General features: G+C 48.0%; 1 protein-coding gene across 4 annotated transcripts in view; it reads right to left on the bottom strand.

Annotated features, from left to right (window-relative positions):
- The window catches only part of MYO18B (myosin XVIIIB), a 301,196-nt gene that overhangs the window by 258,913 nt on the left and 16,183 nt on the right, over positions 1–26,100 (bottom strand). For all 4 annotated transcript variants that reach the window (XM_053588976.1, XM_053588977.1, XM_053588978.1 and 1 more), the window contains exons 4-11: positions 19,682–20,968; positions 19,043–19,109; positions 18,188–18,300; positions 16,679–16,855; positions 12,134–12,332; positions 10,090–10,232; positions 9,142–9,242; positions 5,832–5,895 (exon numbers count right to left, since the gene is read on the bottom strand). In XM_053588976.1, coding sequence (XP_053444951.1) covers positions 5,832–5,895; positions 9,142–9,242; positions 10,090–10,232; positions 12,134–12,332; positions 16,679–16,855; positions 18,188–18,300; positions 19,043–19,109; positions 19,682–20,968 — 2,151 coding nt within the window. The remainder of the gene's footprint in view (positions 1–5,831; positions 5,896–9,141; positions 9,243–10,089; positions 10,233–12,133; positions 12,333–16,678; positions 16,856–18,187; positions 18,301–19,042; positions 19,110–19,681; positions 20,969–26,100) is intronic.

Genomic DNA, 26,100 nt, shown 5'->3' with positions numbered 1-26,100 from the left:
GGACAAAATCCCGGATTTGAAGTCAGACTAACTTAGAACCAGTTCTGCCTCTGCTACTTAAAAGTTCTAGGCCCTTGGCCACGCAACTTCACCTCTCTGAGGCTGGCTACTGTTGAAAAACAGATGTGATCATAGTCCCTTACCTCAAAGGGCCCTCCGGAGGATTAAGTGAGGGGAAGCTTCTGACAGGGCCCCCGGCACATGTGAGTGGTCCCCTATCCTGCCTTTTGGAGATGTTCGTCTGCAGATGACAACTGGGTCATAAGAAATAAATGCACCTCAGGTTCAAGCCTGGAATGTAACAGCCAGAAGCAAACTTCTGCGAGGCAAGGATTATTATTATTATTATTACCACTGCTGCCAGGCACCTTAAAAAAATACCAGGCTAAGTTGCAGAAAAACAAATTATAGAAAAGAAGAAAATAATATGAAAGCTTTGTGATTTTAAATGTGTCCTGGTGCTCAGCAGATCTCCAATAAGCTTCACTTAAAAGCTAAAATGTGGCAGGTGGGTAGGGCACCATCCAAGGACTGAGGTGGCACTGGCAGCCCATGGGTGGGGGTGGCCATCCAGGGTCCAGCCAGGATCACACTGGGGGTCTCTGCCCTTCACCCTGGAGCCCTGCTCTAGTTAACCTCCAACCTTCACCTTCACACCCAATGCTCAGTGCAGCAGGAACACTGGCCTCACTGCATCCATATCATTCACTCTCAGTTCAGTTCTAGCTCACAGTCACCTCCTCTAGGCAGGCTCCCCTGATATGGCTCTACCCCTCCCAGCTGGCCTCAGCCTGCACAGACCTCTATTGAGGCACGTAGCCCTTCTGCTTGTAATGATGCACTGGTGTGGACCAGACAGCTACCAACTATCCCCCACACATGAGCTCTCTGATGACAGAGACCCAACTGAGTTATCTCTGCATGCTAGTACCTGGCATCTAGTAAAAGCAATCAATCTGTTGCTGAGTGCCAGTGAGTGTCCCCAAATAAGAGCCATAGATGGTGGGAAAGAGTGTGTCCACCCACTGAGGTGGGTCCATGGTGCAACTCATCCCAGATTTGAGGACTCCAGTGGTCCAGGCTAGCTGACAGGTGGAAGCCTAGAGCTTCCCAATCCCTTTCTCTGGGTCATCTGAGAGTTCCAGCAACCGCTCAAGCTCCCGGGACCCAGGATGTGGGTCTAAAGAAAGATACAAGATCCCCAAAGACCTGAGTGAAATGATCCAGTGGGGATCCACCCATAGCTCTGTCAACTACAGTAGCAAAGGCTCCGAAAATTGAAAAGATGTGATTTCAGGAGAGTTGTGGTGAATTGGGCATGCTCATTCATTTATTCACTCAACAAACATTTACGGAGCCCTTGCTATGTGCTGGCAGAGTCCTTGGCTTTGTCTTGTCAGTGAACAGGATATGAAAGACCCCCACCCTCATGAGACTTAGACTGTAGGTAAGCAGATAGTGTGATTGCTGTTAGAGACTGTTACCAAGGAGACAATAGAAACAAGAACAGGAGTCATCTCCTTCGATGGAGGGCTGGGAGCCCGAGACAGTGACACAGGAACTGTGGCCTAAAGATAGGTGCACAAAGATATTTATCACCTCGTTATTAAGAGCCATGAAAAGGTTAAAAACTACATAAAGGACATTAGAGAAACAGTTCAGGGAATCACGGTTCCTCCATGAATGGTCATTAAAAGTATCATTTATGAAAGTTTTAATGATATACAGTTAGTGATGAACTATGTGAAATGTTCATAGGAAAAATGCTGAAAGAACATGGGTGGAAGTGTAACCAATGGATTTCTCTGGGTGGGGAAGTTATTAGCACTTGTTTTCTGCTTTGTATGAGCATGTGGGTGTGTTGGGTTTTTATTTTGTCTGTATGTTCTTTATCTCTGATTTTTCCACAAGTATGTATTCATTTAATTTTTTTAAAACAGATGTTTCATTAAAAATATAAATTAGGGGAGAATAGAGATAAAGCCAATCAGAGAAAAAACATGGCATGTATTGCCAAGGAGCATGGATTGGGGCCTGCGTGCACAGGGTGCTTTACTGTTGGGAACAAGCCAACGCCTCCACAGGAGACACTTAAGGCTTGCCCTACCCAGCTTGTCCAATGCTGCCATCCATGATAATACTGAACACTAATAAGGGTAATAATAATAACAAAAGCTGGCATTGGTTGAGTGTCAGGAACTGTCCAAGTATTTTACTGGCTTTATCTTATTTAATTGGGGGATGAGGTGGCTCCTATTACCCCAGTTTTACAAATGAGGAAATTGGGGCCCATGGAGATGAAGTCACTTGCTTAAGACTACTTGCACAACTTCAGTGCTGGTTACTGGGAATTGAATCTGGCTATGCCAGACTCTACCGTGAATTTTCAGCAGATGATGGAACTGACTGCTGTAGATGAAATAGAAACACAACTCATCATAGTTAGGGGTACTGGCTAGACCAAGGAGGAGGAGGAAAAAGATGAGGAGGAGGGTTCAGCGAAGGATGAATTTGTGCTGCAGAATTGCCAGATAAAAAATGGTCCATGCAGGACCATGCAGTAAAATTTCAATTTCAGATAAACAATGGATAATTTTTTTTATTACATTAGTATCCCCTCCTGCAGTATCTGGTAGAGCAATAATACCAGCCTCACTGCATCTAATTTAATTCTCCTTCCAGGACCAGCCACTGGTCACCTCCTCCAGGCAGCCTTCCCTGATATGCCCCCAACACTTCAGGCTTAACCACATGCAACATTTGGGACATACTTATACTAAAACATTATTTGATGTTTGTTGGAAATTCAAATTTAACTTGGGCATCCTATATTATTTTTTGCTAAATCTGAAAACCTTGGAACTCATACTTAGCAACTCCCATTCTTGGGGGTCATTTCCTGACCAACCCAGTCCCTTAAAATGAGACTATAGCTGAACTACCCAACCTTAAAAACAAGCCCAAATTTGTATCAGAGACCAAGGAGTTTTCAGACTTTATTTTTCTTCTTTAAGAACAGAGAAAACATTCCCTTGATACCTGCCAGGTAGCAAAGAGAGAACAAAGGAACACCCTACCTGCAAATCAATTGGTCTAAAAGAACTGCCTCACAGAAATACAGGGACAAAAAGGAAAACCACTTCAAATGCTTTCTTGACGAGAATTCACACTGTGAGCGATTCCTTTATGCAGACTGTTAACAAACAGATCAGGCTGGGGAGAGCTCACAGGGCCCCAGCTTGGGCCCTTTTTCCTCCTCATAAACAACAGGAAAACAAACAACTGCCTTGCTGATTCAAATGTATGTACTTGGCCAAAAGTCATTAAATGAATTGAAAACCTAAGTGCTGAAATAATTTCTCATCTTTGGCCTTCAAGATCAAGGTCTGGGGCACCTAATGCCCACAAGCCATAGGAAAAAAATACAAAAGACAAACATACCACAAGGTCTCCCCTCAATAAAGAGGGGTATCAGACAAGAAAAAAGTAGATCAGCTCCCCGCAGGATTTAAAGATAAGGGAGCCTCATCCTTCTACCCATGGTAGAAATAGAGTCCACTATCGTGGTTCTCAAAATGAGGTCCTCGGACCAGTAGCATCAGCATTACCTGGGAATGTGGGAGAAATGCAAGTTCTTGGGCCCCACCTCTCAGAAACTAAGCTGGACACTCTGTGGATAATATCCCACAATGTGTAAGAGTGTATGTGTAGCGTGTGTATGTATGTGTGTGTGTGTCTACAAGCTTTCTTAAGACATAATTGGCAAAGGATAAATTGTTCACCCTTAAAAGGTAAAATTAGATCTAAGTTTTGACATACATCCATGAAACCATCATTACAATAAAGATGATGAACATAACCATCACCCCCGTGAGTTCCCATTTGTGATCATTTCTTGCCATCCTCTTGCCCCCTCTCCCTCGCCAAGTGACCATTAACCTGCCTTCTGTTACTATGGAGTAGGGTACATTATCATGATCCCATTCATGGAATCACATAGTTCTACTTTCATCTGGGGCTTGTCACTCAGCATAATTATTTTAAGAACCATCCATGTTCTTGGATATGTAAGTAGCTCATTCCTTTTTATTACTGAGTAGTATTCCACTGTATGGATATACCACAGCCTATTACTCATTCACCTGTGGAGAGACATTTGGGTGGTTCCCAGCTTTTGGCTATAATCACACTGCTATGAATTTTCCTTTAAAATGTTTATAGGAGCACACACTTTCATTCTTCTGTTCAAATATCTGGAGTAGAATGGTATGTCATATAAAAGGTATATATCTAGCTTCTTAAAGTAACTGTCAAACTTGATCACAGGTTAGGAAACCATTTTGTTTTTCAAAATGGTGGTACTATTTTATAATCCCAGCAGCAATGTCTGAGAGTTTCAGGTACACCAAATTCTCACCAGCACTTGGTCTGATCAATGCCTTTCAAATTTAGCCATTCTAGTGATTGGGTCACAATAAGTCATTGTGGTTTTACTGTCATTTCTTTAATGACTATGTTGAGCATATTTTCACATCCTTATTTGTTGTGCATTTATCTCCTTTGGTGAAGTGTGTGCTCAATCTTTTGCCCATCTGTTTTTCAGGTTGTCTTATTTATGAATTTTGGGAGTTATTCTTATTTTCTAGATACAAATTCTTTATCAGCTATGTGATTTACAAATATTTTCACAGACCGGCTTGCCTTTTCACATAAACAGAGTCTTTCAAAGAGCAGAAGTTCTCAATTTTGATGAAGTCAATTTTTTCTTTTATGCACTGTACTTTTGATGTCACATGTCCCATTAAAGAAACATTGACTCTTCTGTTTTCTTCTAGAAATATTATAGCTTTAAGTTTTACATTTAGGTCTATGATACCTTTTTTGTTGTTAATTTTTGTACATGCGGTACAGGTTTAAATTTATTTGTTTGTTTATTAAATGCAGATTTCCAATTTCCAGCACCATTTGTTGCCCACACATGTAACTTCGGAAAGAAGCTTCAGAGTAGAAATCCTCTACCTAGTGAACTCCTATTCATCCTTTTAAACCCAGGTCAAATGTCTCTTAGGCTAAGAAGTCTTTCCCAACTGAGGCCAACTAATACTTTCAATATCTCAAATACCTTTTGCATCATGTTCTTCTCTTACATGATTGTGTTTATTTCCATGTTTGTTTCTCCTGCTAGAGTAAAATTTTACAGACAAAGACCGTAATCAGGGTTGTCTGGTACAGATAGTGGTGGAAGTGGTTGAGGAAAAAGGGGACTCAGAAAACAATTGTTAAAACATAAACAAATGAATAAAATATCCAACAAGCAAACCGTTTGCTTTTTTAAGCAACTGAATACCCACCTCTCAAGGCCCCACTCACAGATCACATTCATCAGGAAACCATCTCTAACTGTACTTACCCACATTAGTTATCAATAGCATTCACTGAGAGAATGCCATTGACTGATTCAGGCCAAGCCCTGTGCTAAGCACTTCACACACATCATTTCATTTCATTCATTTCATTCAATTCATTCTCAGAGAGGTTAAGTTCCATGCCTGAGGTTACGTATCTAAAAAGTGTCAAAGCCAAACTTCGAACCCAGATAGTCTGATTCCAGGGACTATGTTCTTACTTATGCATACAAGTCATCTCTTGGTTCCTTTTATTTGCACAACTCTCTTTTCCCCAACAAGCACAGACCCTATGAAAGGCAGCCCCTGCCAACCATGTACACTAGTGCCAAAACAGACAAGTTACACAGGAGATCCCTCCATCACCCTCCCATCCTGGTGCAAAGGACACCGACTCATATCCAGCCCAAAAGGATTTCCCCTTACCTTGGACCACACACCCATGCCAAAGGAGCTGCTGTCCGCCATCTGATGCAGGTACAGCTCCATCCTAGAAGCGGAAAGGGGACCCATATCAGTGGCCTGGCAGGGCAGGTGGTCACCACAGGGTGGGGCTTCATGTGATGATCCAGGCAGCCCTAGTGACTGTCTAATGCCTTGGTCCTGCCAGGTCTTCCCAGGGGTATCTCTTATCTCCCAAATATTTTTCATTTGCTGCCTTTACTTGACCATTCCTAAGAGCTAGGACACCCCCAAAGAAAGAGTTATGGAGCAAAACCAGTGGAGCCTGTTCTAATCCCAGGTCTTCTTCTAATCAGCTAAGGGACTTTACTCAAGGATAGTATTAGAACAGTTAACATGAATGAGCCCTTGCTGTATGCTAAGTTCTAAGATTACTCATGACAGCCCCATTCAATAAGTGCAAATACTATTCTCATTTTGAAGGTGGCAAAACAGAAACACTGAGATTTAGTGCCTGGTCCAAGCCAGCAAATGCATAGCCAGGAGTTGGGGTGAGGTCTTTTGGCCCCAACAGCCCTAACCTCTGTGCTGTCCTGCCTTTCACCCACTCCCAGCCTGTCTGCACCCTGCAACAGATGTTTAAGACCCCTTTCAGTGTCCAAACTGCAGGTCCCTTGAGAGTGGGGTCTGCAGATGGACTGCCACTATTGCAGGCCTGAAGAATGCAAGCCAGGGGTGGGGGTAGAGCTATGTCCCCCACCTCTTTGGAGGCACATGCCACTCACAAAATCATGGAGCTCAGCCTAGGATTCTCCCAGCCTCGTGAAGACTTAAATCGATTCCTAGAAAGTGGAGCTTACTCAGCAGGCCCCAGCCGATTCCTCCAGTTCTAGGTCCTTCTGTGTCCTCTCCCCTAGTTCTCTATAGACCCCACCTCTCTCCTCCACCTCATATCCTAGAAGGACCCTTATTGGATAAGCTTTGAGTCCAAGCCCAGCTCTGCCCCTTAGCATCCAAGGTATTCCTCTTCTCTGAGGCTTACTTTTCCTTGCCTGTAAAATGGGCATTCTACTATATGCCTCACAGAATTAAGTAAGACATTGTGTATAAATTCGTGCTACCAGCCTGGCACAGTGTAAGTAGTCTATATTTCCCCCACACTCTCTTCTATTACTTGGAAAATCAAACCAACAAATAAACACAAAGCATCTCCCTAGTGCCAAGTCCTAAGCTAGGTACTCGGAAGGCAGAGAAGAGGAAGGCTGGGCCCCTGATTCAAAGATCTTGCAGACAATCTGGCAAGGAAGACAGACCCATACACCTTTGAATGGCAGGTGCTGAACCCAGAAGCACAGATCAGGCACCAAAATAGTATAAAGGAGAAATTAAGATGCAAGAATTGGGCAGCACTCCTCTAATTACAAGAGATTTAAAATAGGGTTTTGAAATAGAGAGGTAGAATACCTCTACGGAGGTAGAGAAAAAGAGGTAACTTGAGGTTGACCAGGAGGCCACCCCCAGAATGATCATGGCTCCTGAGGGGTCTGAATTACTCCAAGCACTTTATTTTCCTGAGGTCCCTGAAAATCATCTGGGGCAGCCCCTTCCTCTCAGAGGTGGCTTTGGCCAGGGTCTTAAGGATGCCAAACTCACCTAGGCTAGGCCCATCATCACTGAGAGTCCCCCAGAACTGGGCCAGGCATCCTCTGCAGGCAGCAACCCAGCCCATCCTTCCTGGGCCCACCCAGGCTGACCCCCTTCTCCAGCAGGCTATGGCTCCAGGCTCAGACCCAAGTCCTACCCAAGGTATAGAAGAAATGGGCTCAGTGTAGGGGTCCAGGACTAGAACAGGGAGAGGTGCATGGCCTTCAGGGTTCTGAGAGGTGAGGAAATGGAGGCCCCAAGAAGCGAGACCATAGGACTGGAAAGTAAGATTCAAGCTCCTGTGATCGGAGTCTACACCTCCCATGTCATAGCCCCACCACACAGTGTACAGGGCACCTGTTACCTGTTGTCATTTAAATCTCCACAGCATTGGCAATAGTAGATACCCATTCTACAGAAGGAGAAACCGAGGCCCACATGGAGCAAAGCCAGGATCAAACTCACATCCCTCTGCCTTCAAAGTTGTTCCTTTCCAGCACACACACAGTCAAGGCCTGAGGGGGGCAGAGTCACATCCTCCCAAACCAGCAAACATCCTCCCCAAACATACACAAAGCACTCACTGCATTCTGAGCACTGTTTACTATTCACTTTTAATTCTCACTACAATGCTCAGGGGTAGACATAATCACATGCACCTTATAGATGAGGAAAGGGAGGCTCAGAGAGGTGAAGTCACTAGCTCAAGGTCACAAGCCAGCAAGTAGAGAGGCCGGGATACACATCCACACAGCCTGGCCCTAGAGTTTGTGGGCCTGGCCTCCCTGCTATGCCACCTGCCCTACTCCATGTCCTCCTACAGGTTCTGAAGACTTTCTAGAAGCTTCCTGCTCTGAGTTACTTCACGCCGAAAACTGGGAGATCCCCCTAATCTTCCTTCTCTTCTCAAGGTACAGTTGTGCTCCTAACCTTAGCCAGGCTGGTCAGGACAGGTTAACTCTTCCCTTCAGATAGAGGCGGGGAGGCAGAAGAAAATAAACAACGGAGGACCTAGGCCTATTTATCCCCCCTTGCCTGGGAAACCCCAGCTGTTTCCTCTCCCTAGAGGTTCACTAGAACTTTGCCTGTTCATCCAGAAATGAGGAAACTGAGTCTCAGGGAAAGGAAGCCACATGCCCAGGACTGCTGCCCTATAGAGCCTGGGAAGGGCAGAGATGAATCCCTGGGCCCCCTCCACCAGGCAGCCCTCCAGGATGAGGCTCCACCCAGCTCCCAGTCTACACCATGTGGATATACCCTTGTAGAAATCCAAGGCTCTACAAAGTTTTAAAATGTCTGGAAGACTTGGGGTCTACTGTTCCTTGCCCGCTCCTCACACCTCTGCTGTGGGGCCCAATGCTGACATGCTACTATCACAGCAGACAGCCTCCAGCCACCCACATACACACATTTATAAAGAGCTGAATGTGGATCATCTCACTTAAATCCCGAAAGGTTTATTCAAAGTATCGTTTCCACTTTACAAAGGAAGAGACTGAGGATCAGAGGGGATGGCGTGGGAACAAGGCCATCTAGCCCACAAGCAGCGTGTACCCAGGCAGCTGGAATTGGGGACCACCTTCCTACCCCCATGGCTTCTCAGCTCTGGGCAGAAGCTAAGACTGGGCTGCATCCCTGAAGAGCAGGTGCCCTTTGTTGGCACTGCCCCCAGCCGACCCCAGGCACTCACCTGAGATCCAGGTCCAAACCCGCTAGCATCTGGGAGAAAACCTGGAAGTTGCCTTCCCCTTCTGGCTGCCGTGCCACACGGCTCTTCTCCAAAAGCATTGTCTGCAGGGAAAGAGGAGGGGCACCAGGTCGGTGCTGTGGGTACATCTGTCCACAGCTGGTGCCCAGATGCCCAGAGGCCTGTGAGGGTGCCCACTCTGACCCTCTCCTTGAGGCAACATCTCAAGTCCAAAAATTGCTGGCATCGTTCATAGGAAAACTCCCCAGCCTACTGTCTCTCTAATTCAGGGTCCAGCTAAGAAATCAACCATGCAATAGGCTCCTTCCAATTAAGGTATCAAAAGGTAGTGAAAATCAAATGGGGCCCCCGGCCCCCACAACCCTTTTTTCACCTAAACTTTCAATGCTTTGATGCAAATGTTGATTAATGGTAGGATTTTAGGAGCCAGGACAGCAAAGGGACTTACTTGGCACCGAGGAGTTTTCCTTGTGCCCAGGCATTACCCCAGTTCCACATACAAATAGCCCTTCTAATAACCTAATCCTATTTTCTGTTCAAACAGAATGTTTCAGGGGAGGCTAAGGAGGGGTTTGGAAGATTTTGGAGATGGAAACAAACAGGCCATGTGCTGGACTGCCACAAAGGCTGGTGGGTGTCTGTTTGATTTCAACTTACGCTTTTAAGACCTGGCTAATGAGCGGCTGAATTATATATTTACTCATGAATATTTCATCCCTGAGATGGTCTGAAGCACAGACGGGCTGCCTTGCTCCAGGAGAAGATGTTCCAGGGCACTGAGCCAGGTGGGGTGGAACTGGTGATGGCTAAGGGATCGGTGACCACTCCAAACACATCCCAGGGGCCCAGGTGGAGGCGTGGGCTCTGCTGAGTGGGGCTGGGGACATGGCAGTCCCAAGGACCCCCTTGCCCATCCACTGGAGGTCTCACCTGCAGCTGAGCAGCTGTGATTCGGCCTGTGGCACTGAAGTCCAGTGACATCACCATGGCAAACCGGGTGGCATGGCAGCTGTGGCCTGTTGATACCGAGCCAAAGGCCCGGAGGATGGTGAAGGTGGCTTGCATCTTCTCCACTGTGGAAACAAGGGGCCAGGAATCACACGTGCCAGAAGGGCTGCCACCCCTACCTCACACAGCTCCACCCTCCCTATGGGCTCCAGATCCAGGCCAGGCCTCTTTCCAGCCCCTATGGGCTCCCTGTGGGCAACATGCCACGAGCCTCCCAGTTCAGCCATTACAGCACACATGTTTCACGGAGCACCACCCTCTGGCTGACCCTGTGCCACAAACTGAGGCCAAGGGGATGCAAGTCTCAATCTAGCAGGGTCCAAGATAAGCACCATGTCAATAGTGGGGGCTGCCTAGGAGAAAGTCAGGGTGATAACAGTCTGGGGCCCCCTGTACTCAGGGAGTTCACAGCTTAGAAGCAGTCTTGCAAAGCCCCATGGCCCCTCCGCAGCCATTAATTGGGTCCCTTCTACGCAACAAGCACTATGCCAGGCACCTGAATCCAGCCTTCCCTGACTGTCACCCTCAAGCACACGCACTCACAGCACAACTCCACTCTGAGAGGACAGAGACTGATGCCCCTCCCCACCATATCCCCAGTGCCTAATGTGGGCCAGGAATAAAGTAGGTGTTCAATAAAACACCAGAATACTCTTGATGGAGAAGCAGTATATCCCAGTGATTAAGAGACATTGAATATGACAGCTCTGCCCTTGACTGGTTACCAATTTGGGGCAAAAGAATTCATATCCCAATGCCTCGGATAGCCATCTGCAACATGGGGGTAGTTGTAGAACCTAACACTTATGATCTTCATTACTAAAGCATGTAATAACACGAAGTGCTTAGAAAGAGCTCCAGAGGTGGTGCTGTTATTATTATACTTATTACTATTAGAAACACAATATTACGTCATGTATTCTCAATGGGGAAGATATCGCCCCCAAGTTGGGCAAAGACTGATTGTTAGATGTGGTGGAGAAAAAAATGTACTTTTCTTATGTATAGAGCTAAGTATATATAGAGTATACTTCTATACTACTTATGTATAGTGTATATTTATGTACTACGTAAATAAATATATGGTTTACTTATGGAATTAAAATGCCATGGTGGGGGTGATTAGGAGAAAGATGTCTTAAAAGGCTCCTTGGAGGGGAGAAATAATAAACAAAAAGTTTGAGAACACCTGCCCAGTTGTTTTATTTCTTGAACCAGATGGCCTGGGTTTGAATCCCAGCTCTGGAATATATTTGCTATGTGGCACTGGGCAAGCTAGCTAACCTCTCTGAACTTCAGTGCCCTCGACCTATAACATTCCAATAATAATATCTACCTTATGGGCCATTTTAAATAATAAATAAGTACATTACCAATACTGTACTTATTATTATTAATTGGCACTCTTTCTTGAAGGCCCAGCTCAAATGTCACTTCCTCAAGGAAGTCCCATGCACCTCGGCCTCTTCCCAAACCTGCTCTGCCCGCACACTCTGCAGAACATTTACGTCCAGAACCCGTGCACAATTTCAATTATTCCTCTGGCTTTCATAGGCTCTGTCCTGTCTTTACCGGGTGAGCTCTCTGTACAGCTCAGCAGGTTGTGCCCTGCACAAAGAGACCACATCCAAGGGCCCCATCACTCCCACCACGTTATCAAAGATTTATGCATTTATTAGGTTGATTTGCCAGCAGATGGCACTAAAGTGTCTGGTTCTTACTGTGTTGGTGTAAGATGATTGTTCAGAGGATGGCGTCAATGTCTTGAGGAAGGAGTAGCTTATTCTAATTTAAATAAATGTGTCCAATGACCTAGGGCAGCCTCTCGTAGTAGCAAGCACCGGGTGTGCACGTATGCGGTGCTCGGTGAATGCTAAGTGAATGAATATGAGAAGGGGCTGCTCAGGACTCCCTTCCAGTGCTCCCCTTCCCGCTCCCCATGCCTCTCACCTGGAGACCACCATACCTGAGACCCTGCCTTCCACACTGCCTGCCATCCCCACCAGGTGCTCCAGGACCTGTTCACAGCAGGTGGTCTTCCCTGCACCACTCCGGCCAAGGGCCACGATGCTCTGGTCTCTTCGCTGGCTCAGCAGTGCCCAGTATGCCCGATGGGCCAAGGAGCAAATGTGGGCTGGCAGGCCATCCTGGAGGCCACTGTGCACCTGCAGGAACATCCAGGGCATCAGCTTTCCCAGCCATTGACCAGGGAATAGTCCAAGACAGAGCCTCACCCCAGGCCTAGGTGAGGGCCAGATGTACGTCCCTACCTCCAGATCTGTGTCCCCGCCTCCCATCCTACTCAACTGTGTCAAAGTCTTTGCATTTTACTGGGAAGATCCCAGCCTGTGTGTCTAGTCCTGCTGCTGGCTCTCTGTGAGCAAACTAGGATTCTTTTCTGAATCTGGGTCTTCACTTTAGCTAGTTGGAGGCTTAAATAAGAGTTGCATCATCCCATGAGCTTCATCTCAGCCACTCAAAGCAATGGATAGTATCTGCCTGGAACAAGGCAGCTTCCTAAAATTGAGCGATAGATTAGGGATGTCTGCCGTGGAAACACTGCGTGGCATGTGGGGGTGTTGGTGGTACGTGTGCTGTGTCTGTTCCACCTATAACAGACATAGGTGATGTCATAATTCTTCACTCAGTGAAAATAATTCTTTGTGTGTTTACTATGTAGCAGGCGCCTTGGGTCCATCACTACACAAATAGGCAAAGGAAATCCCTGTTAACCACAAGTGAATAACTGTATATTCATCATATAGAACCCCACAACCTCACTCCAGGTATTTACCCCCACCCCAAAATTTAAATGTATATTCACAAAAAACCTCCTATGTCATTGGTTATGTTGAATATTCAGTAGAACCTTCATAGCTGACACCTCCCGACATCGACCACCTCAAGTTGACCTAATTTGCATAGGCTGGACGTGCACCACGTGCCTGTATCAGTGCAGCAGGCCTGGTCCCTTACGCTGGCCACCTCTGTATGTTGACCAGTCTGTTACGGTCCCTTGGGTAGTCAATTTACAGAGGGTGTACTGTATCTTCAAAATTACTGAAAATAGAAACAACCCAAATATACTTCAAAGAGTGAACTGGGGTGATCAACCATCCTAGTGAAAGCACCGAACATCTCATGGCCCAGAAAACACTTCAGTTCCAGACAAACCAGGACAATTGTTCACCGTGTGGACACGTGAGCCAACTAGTGCATCCTAATAAAATAAAGAAACAGATAAATACAATAACATGGGCAAATCTCATACTGCACTGGTGTGAGTCAAAGAAGCCAGTTGAAAAGGTTACATGCTATAAGATTCCATTTATAATTTTTTGGAAAAGGCCAAACTACAGGGAAAAAAACAGAGTAGCTGCCAAGGGTGGAATGTGAGAGACTGGTGGACCATGGAAAGGCCCAGAGAACTTCCACGCGGGGCTGGGAGGGCGATAGGAACTGTCTTGTAACGACTTGTGGAGGCGGTTATGCAATTGTACACCTTTGTCAAAAACTCACAGAACTGTCCACTAAAAAGGCGAACTGAACTTTATGTAAATTATACTATAATAAACCTGACTTAAGAAAAAAAAAGGAAAGAAAGTCACTGCCTCTATAAGGATTTGCTTTCTACAGGAAGAGAGGGGGCAATCAACAAGAAACATCCTTCAATTCTCTCTAATGGTAGTCATTTGAAAGCCACGTGCCTGGGTGAGGTCACCAAGGAAGTGGGTGTTTAGAGAAGAAGAGTGTGGGGCCTGGGGCACCCCAACAGGGACAGGCCTGGGAGATCCACAAAAGACTGACTGGGAGGGCCAGCAGGGCAGGAGGGAAACCGGGAGAGCTGAATCCTGGAGCCCAGCAAGCGAATGTTTCCAAAAGGAGCGGGGGAATGCTGCTGAAGGCCCAGAGACTAGAGATGCGACACTGGATTTGGCATCACGGCAGTCAGTGGTGACCTTGATGGCCTTTAGGGAGAAGGGATGAGGGCAAGAGATGACTGTGAGGTCAGAGGAAGAGCACCCCAAAGGGCGGTGCCTGCAGCTCAGTGGCTAGGGCACTGGCCACATACATAGAGGCTGGCAGGTTCGAACCCAGCCCGGACCTGCTAAAACCAACAATGACAACTGGAACAAAAAAAATAGCCAGGCTTTGTGGCAGGTGCCTGTAGTCCCAGCTACTTGGGAGGCTGAAGCAAGAGAATCGCTTAAGTCCAAGAGTTTGAGGTTGCTGTGAGCTGTAACACCCCAGCACTCTACCGAGAGTGACATAGTGAGACTCTGTTTCCAAAAAAAAAAAAGAGCACCCCAAAGAATGGACCTGACTGGAGGAAGATGTCCAAAGCCCTGGATGCTGAGTGGGTGACCCCCAGTTCCAGCAAGCCTCCATCAGCCTCTCTAGTGCCTTGGCAGAACCCGGGGCACAAATACCTTCCCCTAGCCTGGACCTCCAGCTGGGGCTGGGGACACCCCTGATCCACTGCTGGCTTTTCCTGCTCCAACACCCTCAGGGATAGTAAAGAGTCCCTATCCTGATGCCGAACACAGGGATCTATAAGCAGACAAAGTGGGACAAGCCCCCACACTGGCTAGACACAGCCTTCAGGCATGAGGCAGACAGAGAGAGGCTCTTGGGGGCCTGAACCCTAGAGCCACGCCCACACTGGAAAAACTAAAATTCAAGAGATGGGCTACCCCGTCCTCCATAGCCTTCCCAGGCCTACTACCTAAAGGGGACATCCAGAGCCCCGTGGGCACCCATAGGTGCGTGTGTGCAGCTTTTGTGCATATGTACTCTTCAGTACACACAGTGTGCTCATGGGCGCATGCACCAAGACCTGCAAGCCCATAGGCACACACCTTGCTGCCAGCTGCTGGGTGGCGTGGTGTGCCCTGGAGAGAGCTCCCCTGCTCTGGTGCTGCCCAGACTCCACTCAGGCCAATCTCAAGGCAGCCCCAGTCCTGACCTCAGTGCAGGCCTGTGCTTCCACCTGGTGGCCATTTGGGGAATAAAAGGTTGAATGGGCCAAAGGCTGCAGGTGGCAGTGGGTTGGAGTGTGGGGAAACTGGGCGGCAGGCTGGGGCCCAGTTCCCGCACTTTCAGGCACTTCTGCCCGTATTCTGATGCCTCAGTGTAGGGTGGCTGATGCAGACCTTTTGGCTGTTGGGGCCAGAAGAAAACAACCTTTCCTGGAACTTCCAGGGAGCCAGAGGAATCACACAGCTCTGTGGATGGCTCAGAGGCCTGGGCTGTGTTAACAGGAGCAGAAGCATTCATAGCAGGGAGGGGAGAGGGTGTGTGTCCAGCACTGGCCCGTCCAGAGCATCTGAGGTCTTCCCGGCCCCTACCATGAGCAGCCACCCTGGGAGAGGCCTGAGAAATGACTGGAGAGGTCAAGTGGATTATCTCAGAGAAGAAAAGTTATGATCTGTAGCTGGAGGGTGGGAGGGTGTCACAGGACCACTGTCTCCTCTTTAACGAATTTAGCATTGTTTGGGGACTAGGAATGGGTTTGTTCTTTACTAATCTCTTCAGGGGGCAAGATGGGCTTTTCATCCCCAATTGACAGATGAATCACCCAAGGCTAGAGAAGCTTCATGATCATTCCAAGGCACCAGGTGTCCTAGGGGCCTGTGCCTTCCCAAGGAGTAGTAAGAACTGTACATCTGTCTATCTCCAGAGGGTCTCCTGCTGCTACTGTGCCCCTTTCCACTTCCACGCAGCAGCCAGGGATCCTTGTACAACCTAAGTCAGATCATACCACTGCTCTTCTGGAAGTCCCCAGTAGCTGCCATCAACACTCAGTGTAACAGCCGGCCTCATTATCACCACACAAAAGAGGTGACGGGACACCACCCCCTGGGGAGTAGCAAATAACTCAGCTGTGGTTCCCCATTTTTCCACAAGGTGGCGCGTCAAGACTGCCTTTTCTCTCGCCCATTGTTACAAAAAATGGCCATTCCTACATTTCCCTAGAAAAAAACTCAAAGCAGAACCCAAGAGTTTGTTTTCCCTCACTGATGTGGGTGTCAGGACTCTTGAAGATCCTCAGCTTGGGGTGAGGAGCACAGTGAGGCCCAACGGGCTGGGCTTTGTCCCAGCTCCTCTGCTTGCTAAACAGGAGTTTAGCTGCTGCTGTCAGCTCACTCTTCTCATCTGTAAAATGGGCTAGTAATAATACCTCTTTTTTTCAAGTGGATGTGAGAAGCAGTTTAGACGATATGTGAAGGAGCTTGAAGTAGTGTCTGGTATCAATATTCATTCACGATTTTCTTTTGTTATTATTATCTTTAACACTGCTATTGCTATCCTAACAGGGACTTCTCTTTCTCCTCTAGGGAGTGGGTACCACATGGAACTCAGTGCCACACAATGCTCTTGATGCCTTAGAATATCATCTTTGGCAGGATTCTGCTCACAGATAGGCTTGTTAGGGGCTGTGGCAGTTCTGCTGTTCCCTCAGATGCAGAAAGATTCCCCTAACCCCTGTGCTCCCACAGTCCCACCTCACCTTCCCTGCGGAGGGAGCTGAGGCCCCCTGGGGCTGGAGGATGATCAGATCCGGCCCCGTGCAGGTGTGCGGCAGCTGAGCCTGGTAGCGCCGCAGAAGTGTGTTCAGGACACTGGATTCGTTGACACTGATGAGAGAAGTCAGGTCCTCAACCAGGTCCAGCTCCGGGGGGTTGGCCTGTGAACCATCATATAGAGTCTTCTTTGGCCTTCTGGCCTCAGCCACACTACCCCCACCACACGTGTGCGCATGCGTGTGCACACACACACACACACACACGGAGCCAATCCCTTGAGCACTGCACCAAAGACCAGAACAGAACACAGTGACTGTGGAGAAGGAGTGCTGAAACCCTACAAATAAAATAGGCCTATTCCTTCTCCTCGCCCTCTGTGCTCCCTGCGAGGCACCCTCTCCCCTTCACTCTGGCCCTTCCTTCCTGCGCTCACTGCACCATGAAGGAAGAGAGATGCTCCCAAGGCGGATGAGGCAAAATTCAAAGCACCTTCTGAATCTCAAACACCTCAAAAGACAGGGGAGGTTCCAGAGGAGGCAAGTGTCCGCTGCTGTTTCCTCCTTTCCTGGGTCTTAGGGGGAGCTCTCAATTTGTTCTACGATACCGAGGGAAGGAGGCCACCAGCCAGACCCCCTCATTTATCTAATAGCCCATCATGCTTTCCATCCTTGGAAATCTGCCTAAATGCTTTGAGAAGCAAGGGATGTTTGCATCTGCTCCTTGAGACATTCATTCTAAAAGGCTTCCTATTGTTCTTTCCAGCTTCAGGGAGTTTTCTAGGCCCAATGCTCTGGGGGTTAGGTCAACCTTGAGCTATCTCATGAGTCAACCTTTCTTCCAAGGGCACTGAGCATCTGTAAACTCCTAACATCAGTGGCACAGGATGGTCTGAGGGTACAGAGGAGGAGCAAAAAGGAATGCAGATGAGCAAGGAAGAAAATATCTCGATTTGTAGAATATGGGGGATGAAAAAGGGGCAAGCAAGACCTTTTTTCTATCATTATACTATGACTTATCCTCAAAAGGATTTATGGTACACAACAAAAATGTATACAAAACAATTGAAAAAGCAAAACTATAAGACTATAAGAAAGAGTGATGTCCAAAATGTAGGCCATTAGAACCTACACTATGATTAATGCCAAGCAATAAATTTGGTTCTGAGTTCCCTGGCAGCCAGAGTGAAAAAGGAAACATGCCCTGTAACATGGTTTACAATATCCATAAAATGAAAAGCAATCACTTTCTTGGGTCAATCCGAAGAACTCCCAGTGCCAAGACCTGACAAACATGTGTCTTGATGTGTCCTCATAAAGGAGACACCACAGGACAGAGTGCATGACTCCTAACAACATCCCTTCTGCAGAGTAATGAGTTCAATAAGATTCTTTGCATCATGCTAAAGTGATATCTTCAGTCAGCCACAAGGAAATCTCTTGCAGGGGTGGGGAAGGAGGGTAAAGAGAAGGCAGAGAGGAGAAGAGGGGACTCACCCGATGAACATACTCCTCATCCACCTCAGTGATTGTTTTGTCAGCATCAATGCAAAGTCGCACCCTTCCCACTGGCAAGTCGGCTGTCCCCTCATCTGGCTTTAGCACCGTGGCTGTTTGGACAGTGCAGAGAGCGGAAGAGAGGTAAGGGTCGGAGATGAGAAGTTCTGAGCCAGGCCAGAGAGCTGGCTTGTGTCAGGTCAGAAAAGAGCTACATCTTCTCCCCTTGGGGTCTATTCACATGGAGGTTTCTAAATTGTGACCCTAAACCTTTTAAGGATGGGCTGAGTCTGACTTATCTTCACCTTGGGCTTTTTTACCAGCCAGCACAGAATAGGCACCTAGGAGGTTGGATGCACTGACCTATCTCATAACCAGACCTGGGATGGCAGATAATGACATACAGACTACCATTTCCCCTTGCAGTGTCCATGACAGACATCACTAATCACTCATCTTCTCAGCAGTGTTCTGACGAGGACTCAGAATGGCTTCTAAGTAGAGTGTAGTCAACAGCCATAACTAATCAACAAAAGTGTGCTCATGAGGAAAAAAAAATTATGTGCCCACTTGTACTACACTGAGTTCCATGAAGAATACTTAGAAACCAAGGATGTTTGTTGCATCAGTGATTTAGTTAATTAATTAATTATCAAGGCTCAAATGCCTTTGAAAACAGCACCCAATAGGCCAGCTGTCAAGGGTGAAATGATTATCAACTATCCCAACCCTTTGCTCTCCTCCACTGCTCCTTTACCCGGGAAGTATGACCTGGCAAATCTGGCTCACATCAGTAGGGAGGTGTAAGAACAGAAGACGCTTAGCCCCTCGGACAGTGCTAACACCCCTAATTACCAAGAGTAAATCCATCCTTCTGAACCAGCCAGACTTTCTCTGCCTCATACCATCTGTCTTCAGTAGCCTGAGAGCAAAGATCACATCAGTTAAACCAGCAAATGACACCCTCCTCCCCCACCCCCACCCCCACTTACGTGGGATTTTCCCACAGTGTGGGCTTGACCCACCTAAATCAGAATCTCCTGGGCGATGTGTGTGTGTGGGGGGGCGGGGCGGTGCTTACTTAAATGCAGATTCCTGGGGCCCCTCCCTACTCCTGGCTTTTTTGAACGAGAATCTCAAAGGTGGGCTCTGGGAATTTGTATTTTTAGCAAACTGCTCTTTATACCACCCCATATTTGAAAACTATTGTATGACATTATAAGGAAGCTCAATCATGTTGGCCTTGAGGTGCCACCTCACATTTTGGGGACCCTCCCTAACCTTGTGGACACTCCCGCCCAGGGGCCAGTGCAGTGGGAAAATCATACCATTGCTTTATCAAGGGAGAAGTGCTGGTCCCCTCCTCCAGGCGCCTCCCAGCTCCAATCACCCATCTCCCATTCCCTCTCCATCCCAGGTCCACCCCTTGTCCACCTCCAGAGGCAGCTCCTTCCCATCCCCTGTCTCCAGAGGGCCCAGCTGCAGCCGCCTCACCTGGTCTGAATCTGCACTCTGGCTCCCCGCGCCCTCCTCCTGCGGAGCAGGCCCAGCTTGGTTCTCCACCCGTGTCACAGGCCTTTCTGCATACGTCTCCAGCACAGGCTGCCTGGGTCCTGCCGGCTCCCTGGCACTGGCCCCATCACCCACCCCTGTCCTTGTGCACGGCTCCTCAGCTCTCTGGCCTGGGCTTTCAGGCTGACCCTCCTTCCCAGAAGGCAATGCTTTCCTTAGATCCACCTCCCTGGGGCCTTCGCCTGTCGGACTCCAAGCTTCACCTGCCTCCCCAGACTTGCTCTGAGGTTGCCCCACTTTGCCGTTCTCACCACCAGGCTCCCCTGCCTTCTCAGCCTCACTGTGACAGCCGCCTGCGTTCTCCCTGCCTTCCTGCCCCCGCTCTTTGCCAGGCCCCCTCACCTTGCCCTGCGGTGCGCCCGTCTTCTCGGCCTTACTCGGGAGCTTGCCTTCCTCATCTGTCTTGCTCTCGGGACCTTTCAACTTGCTCCTTCTGCCCAGGAAACTGCCCCACTTTCTCACCTGGACTTGGGGGACAACACGCTTCCTTTCACTCCCTGCACCCTTGGAGATGTTCCCCCTTTCCACCTTGTCTGAGTAGTCCCCTCCCACCTTCTCTGCTGCCCCTGATGGCTCCCCTTCAGTGGACCCTTGGGCTAGGGGCCCAGGCCCTTCCCCGTCTTTGCCCTGGGGCTCACTCCCAGTGGGCCCTTTGGTCTGGGGGACCCCAGCCCCCTTTCCCACTGTGCCTTGCTCCTTCCTGCCTTTGGTCAGCAGCACAGATCCTTGGTCTGGGTCCCCAACATCCCCATTCTGGGTCTTCTCAGCTTTGGGGCCCAAATGCTCAGTGCTGGCCTGCGGGCCACTAGGAATCCCTGGGGTATCCCCTTTCCTTTCCCCCCCAGGGTCTGTGGCTGGGGGTGAGGTCTTGCAAGGGAGCTCATCACGGGGTGGGGTCCTCTGCTCCGGCTTGGCTGTGTCCAGGTCCAGCTTGGCCACCATCAGCAACACGTCACCCCTCCTGACACCCCTCTTGAAGGGTAGGGTCTTTTTGCCTGGTGCTCCCCCAGACCCCAGCTCCTGGGCCTTCTCCCCATCCAAGGTGGTCATTGTCACAGGACTGGTGCTGCCCATTCCCTCGCTCTCCTTGCCCGGAATGTTTGAGCTCCCCGGAGAGCTTGGCTGGATGTCCTGGGAAATCTGCTGGCTTCCAGATCTGGTGCCACTGCTGGACTTACTGCTGGGTTGGCTGATGGAAATTTCTAGGGTCTAGGAAAGAGAAAACCACAACCACACTCAGCTGCCTGCTGACCGGATGGCTTTGTCATTCACTACACATTCATCCATTCAGTTAGCTGTTCGCCCCTCTGTCCATCCTTCCAAAGATCCCCAAGCACCTCCGAGATCTGCCAGGCACTGAGCCAAGCCCAACACCCTGAGCTTGGCCCAGCACCTCAAGATCAAGTAGAAGGAGGGTGGATTTTGGAGATCCCTGGCTTTGTGACTTTAGCCAAATGACTCCCCCTCTCCGAGTTAGTTTCCCTATCAAAACAATGAGGATCGTGAAGGCCTCCCTTGCAGGGTGATTGTGAGGATCTGTAACAACATACAGACACAGGGCCCCGCACACAGTACAAGCTCCGTAACAGGAGCTGCCGCTGCTGTTGTTACCATGATCATTTCTGCTTGGTTTTTCCTGCTGCTGCCATTGGAGGCTCTGTTACCATCCAGGCTCAAACACTTTTCAGCTGGGCCAGCATGGACACCGTCATCTCTGTGCTGTGAGCTTTGGTTTTCCCTCAGTACAAGCAGATACCACTTTTTACAGGAGGAAATGTGCAAATCACTTTGCAAATCACAGAAGATAAAACAAACTGAGCTGCTTCTCTATGGCTGTCCTGGTCCCCCTACCATGCTGTCCACACCAGCTGGGCACTCTGGCTTTTGTCCCTGGGGTCCCACATTCTTGCCTCACCTGGACATTGCAGTGTACCCAGGAGGTTGCCACTGCCTGTTCCTCTCCCAGCCTTGTGATTTCAGCCCTGCTCAGACCTCATCCTCAAACCAGCTTTGCTGTGGCCTGAAGAGCTCCAGGCTCAGCTTTGTCTTCGCTCCTGCAGAAGGAGACCTGGGGGGCAATTCTACTGGGATGCCTGGCTTCACCACCGGACCTAGTCTGGGCTCCCAACTCAAATGTCACCTCTCTGCAAATCTTTCCCTGAATTCTCAATCAGAAATTGGTCCACACATCCAAGAAGCCCCAGAGCCCTGCACTGGGACACCAGTCACGGCATGACTATATCCTCATTCCATTCCCGTTGTCATTGGGATCTCTCTTCTGAGGTGGTCCATGCCACAACACAGTGTCCATCTTCATCTTTGTCATAATGACGATAAGAATGACAGCTGCCTTTTATAGGTCCCTTGCAATGGGCCCCACATCACCATCATGCAGTATCCCTCATAAGGAGCCAGTGAGGCAATTTCTGAACTTCCTTCCCCTTCTACAAGTAAGGAGGCAGATGCAAGAGTATTAGCTGGCCCACAAGACAAAGCTAGGCCTCTCTGACTCCAAAGCCACTGCCCTTAACTGGTACATATTACACACTTTTACATGTCTCTTTAGGGCTCAGTGGAATCTCCCGGGGAGCTTTAAGATAACATGGATGACTTGGCCCTACTCCCAGACAGTCTAACTTAGTTGGTCCTGGTTGTGGCTTCCTGGTGAGTCACATATGCAACAAGAGCTAAGCACTGTGGCTTTGGTGCCCATGGCCAAGTGGTTCAGACTGACCTTCTGGGGCCAGGCTGGACATAGCCTTGGAAGGGGGATTGACTGCACTTGGCAAATCTCACCACTGTCTACACCACTTTGAAAAGTGAGTCAGTACCTTATTTTTAACCAACCACCCCAGAGAAGACAGCAGCATGAGGATGTGCCAAACAGGAAAACCAACCCCAGCCTCCCCCCACCCCATGAGTTTTCTCCCTCTGTCTGCCCCTGCACCCTTCTTAAGGGGAAGGGGTTTTCCCAGGACCACACAGAATGGCAGCTCTGGAGCCAGGACCCAGGTCCCCGTGGCTCTCCACATGCACGGCGTCCTACTTCCATGTCATGCAACCCTCTCCCTGCCTCGGGAAAATCAAGTACCTCCCCAGGCCTTATTTTCCATTCCTGCAAAATGGGATGGATTCTAATGGTTCATTGCAAAGATTATATGATGATCAAATGAAACAGCTGTGCTGGAACAAGGAGCGTGAGTGAGGAGTTACTTACTAATCAAGACAGAAAAATTAAATTGGCAGGAACCAGCCGGGGCTTGCTGCCCCAAGAGAACATGTTCTGAGGCTCCCTTGCTCCAGCCACAGAAACATCTTGGCGCATGTTCCAGCCACCTGTTGTGGGCTGAAGCGTCTCCATCCTGTGTCTGCCTTTAGGTCTCCATCTAAGCCCAGCAGTGACAGTTTGTTCCCACCGACTCAGCTCTGCCTCTTAATTTGTTCACAATGATGCCAGCACAGCCCACAGCTTCATGGTACCCTCTGTCCTCGGCTCCCTGGGCCTCTGTGGCATCATCCCTGCCACCTCACTCACCAGTGTTTCTCAGGCAGCTTTCAAGGTCAGAAAACACACAAGCTCTTGCCCCAGCTCTGCCTCTATCTGGCCTCCTGGCCTTGGGCAAGTCACTTGACCTCTCTGGGCCTCAGTCTCCACCTCTGATAAATGGGTAGAATACCATCAACACCCATTGCTGTACAGGGAATCAAATGAGCCCATGAGCTGCAAAATAAGCATCTTCTAGTGATAAAAAGCAAACAGCAGCATTTCATCATGACCAGCTAAAACTAACTGGGATCAACACTTACACCTTAGGTCATATGCAAGGGTAAGGACAGGGCCTGTCCTCCCTGCCAACCTCCCCCCCCAAAAAAAAATAATTGGCTGGGATACTTCAGCAGCTACTGATCAATGGCTGGAGAATTTCTCTGATGCAGCAGGGTCATTAATTAGACAGGTGCAGGCCTGAGTGGGACTGGCTGGGCAAACCAAAGCTGAAGTTGGGAGAGGAGCTAGGATGGCTCATGCCACGCCAGGTCCCGAGGCCACTTGCACCTGCTCCTGTCAGTGCAAACAGTGCAGCATTCACCTTGCCCGGGGTGGGGGGCGGGGCACTGGAAAGCCAGGAGGAGACTCTGTCTCTCCTAACACAGTGATACTCTCCAGGGGTACTGGCTCTAGGCCTGACTCCTCCCTGGCAAGCCTCAGCATTCTGCCTGGGCTCCCTGGCTAAGGAGGTGGCAGACAGGAGAGCGAGAGCATTGCCACCAGCAGGGACAAGTTTGCACAGCCTTAAAACACAGGGGCTGCATTGTGCTCACCTCCTGCCTCAGTCCAGAATGCTGTCAGAATAGGTAAGGGTTTGGGGGGACAGCCACCAATCAGAAGGGACACCAGCTGGAGGAAGGTACTGAGGTTCTTGTCTGTGCCAAGCATTAACCCTTTAGTTATTGGACTGTGACTATTCTAAGGGACTCAGGAAAGAGCCAGGGTGAGCATGGTACCTGGGGGGCACTTGAGGGTTTGGGATGGTGACCACCTAGGTATCACCTGGTATGGAAGGTTTCATATTTCTGAGAATAAAGTTTCTTATAATATTCATTAAGGATTTTTTGGATTTCTGAGGCATCGGTTGTTATTTCGTCTTTGTTGTTTCTGATTGATGAGATTAGAGATTTTACTCTTTTTTTTTCCTGATTAGGTTGGCCAAAGGTTTATCTATTTTATTGACCTTTTCGAAAAACCAGCTTTTTGATTTATTGATCTGTTGTATTATTCTTTTGTTTTCAATTTCATTTAATTCTGCTCTAATTTTGGTTATTTCTTTTCTTCTACAGAGTTTGGGGTTGGAATGTTCTTCCTTTTCCAGTTGCTTGAGACGTCCCATTGAGTTGTTAACTTCCTATCTTTCCGTTCTCTTGAGGAAGGCTTGCAGTGCTATAAATTTTCCTCTTAGAACTGCCTTTGCGGTGTCCCAGAGGTTCTGATAGTTCGTGTCTTCATTGTTGTTTTGTTCCAAAAAATTGGCGATTTCTTTCTTAATCTCATCTCTGACCCAGCTATCATTCAGCATAAGGTTATTTAACTTCCATGTTTTTTGTATGAGTATGCAGATTCCTGTTGTTACTCAGCTCAAGTTTTATTCCATGGTGGTCCGAGAAGATGCATGGAATAATTTCTATTCCTTTAAATTTACTGAGGTTAGACTTGTGACCTAAGATGTGATCGATTTTGGAATAAGTTCCGTGGGCTGATGAGAAGTATGTGTATTCAGTTTTCTTGGGATGAAATGTTCCGTAGATGTCTGCTAAATCCAAATGTTGGATAGTTAAGGTCTTTGCTCAGCTTCTTGTTGGAGGATCAATCCAACACTGCCAAAGGAGTGTTGAAATCTCTGACGATTATGGAGCTGGAGGAAATCAAGTACAGCCAATATCATATTGAATGGAGTTAAATTGGAATCATTTCTACTTAGATCTGGAACCAGACAAGGCTGCCCATTGTCTCCACTGCTTTTTAACATTGTAATGGAAGTTTTAGCCACCGCAATTAAGGAAGAAAAGGCGATCAAGGGTATCCATATAGGGTCAGAAGAGATCAAACTTTCGCTCTTTGCAGATGATATGATTGTATATCTGGAAAACACTAGGGACTCTACTACAAAACTCTTAGAAGTGATCAAGGAATACAGCAGCGTCTCAGGTTACAAAATCAACATTCATAAATCGGTAGCCTTTATTTATACCAACAATAGTCAAGTTGAAAAAACAGATAAGGACTCTATCCCATTCACAGTAGTGCCAAAGAAGATGAAATATTTGGGAATTTATCTAACAAAGGATGTGAAAGATCTCTATAAAGAGAACTATGAAACTCTTAGAAAAGAAATAGCTGAAAATATTAACAAATGGAAAAACATACCATGCTCACAGCTGGGAAGAATCAACATTGTTAAAATGTCTATACTACCCAAAGCAATATATAATTTCAATGCAATCCCTATTAAAGCTCCACTGTCATACTTTAAAGATCTTGAAAAAACAATACTTCGTATTATATGGAATCAGAATATGTTCCAGCTCCATCCATGTAAACATGAAAGAGGTAAAGTCTCCATCTTTCTTTAAGGCTGCATAATATTCCATGGTGTACATATACCACAATTTATTAATCCATTCATGGATCGATGGGCACTTGGGCTTTCTCCATGACTTAGCAATTATGAATTGGGCTGCAATAAACATTCTGGTACAAATATCTTTGTTATGGTGTGATTTTTGGTCTTCTGGGTATATGCCCAGTAGAGGGATTACAGGATTGAATGGCAGATCTATTTTTAGAT

Source organism: Nycticebus coucang, chromosome 4 (genome assembly GCF_027406575.1).
Source record: "Nycticebus coucang isolate mNycCou1 chromosome 4, mNycCou1.pri, whole genome shotgun sequence".
Lineage (NCBI taxonomy): Eukaryota > Metazoa > Chordata > Mammalia > Primates > Lorisidae > Nycticebus > Nycticebus coucang.
Note: the sequence above shows the minus strand (reverse complement) of the source record. Positions and strands in the feature narration are given on the sequence as shown.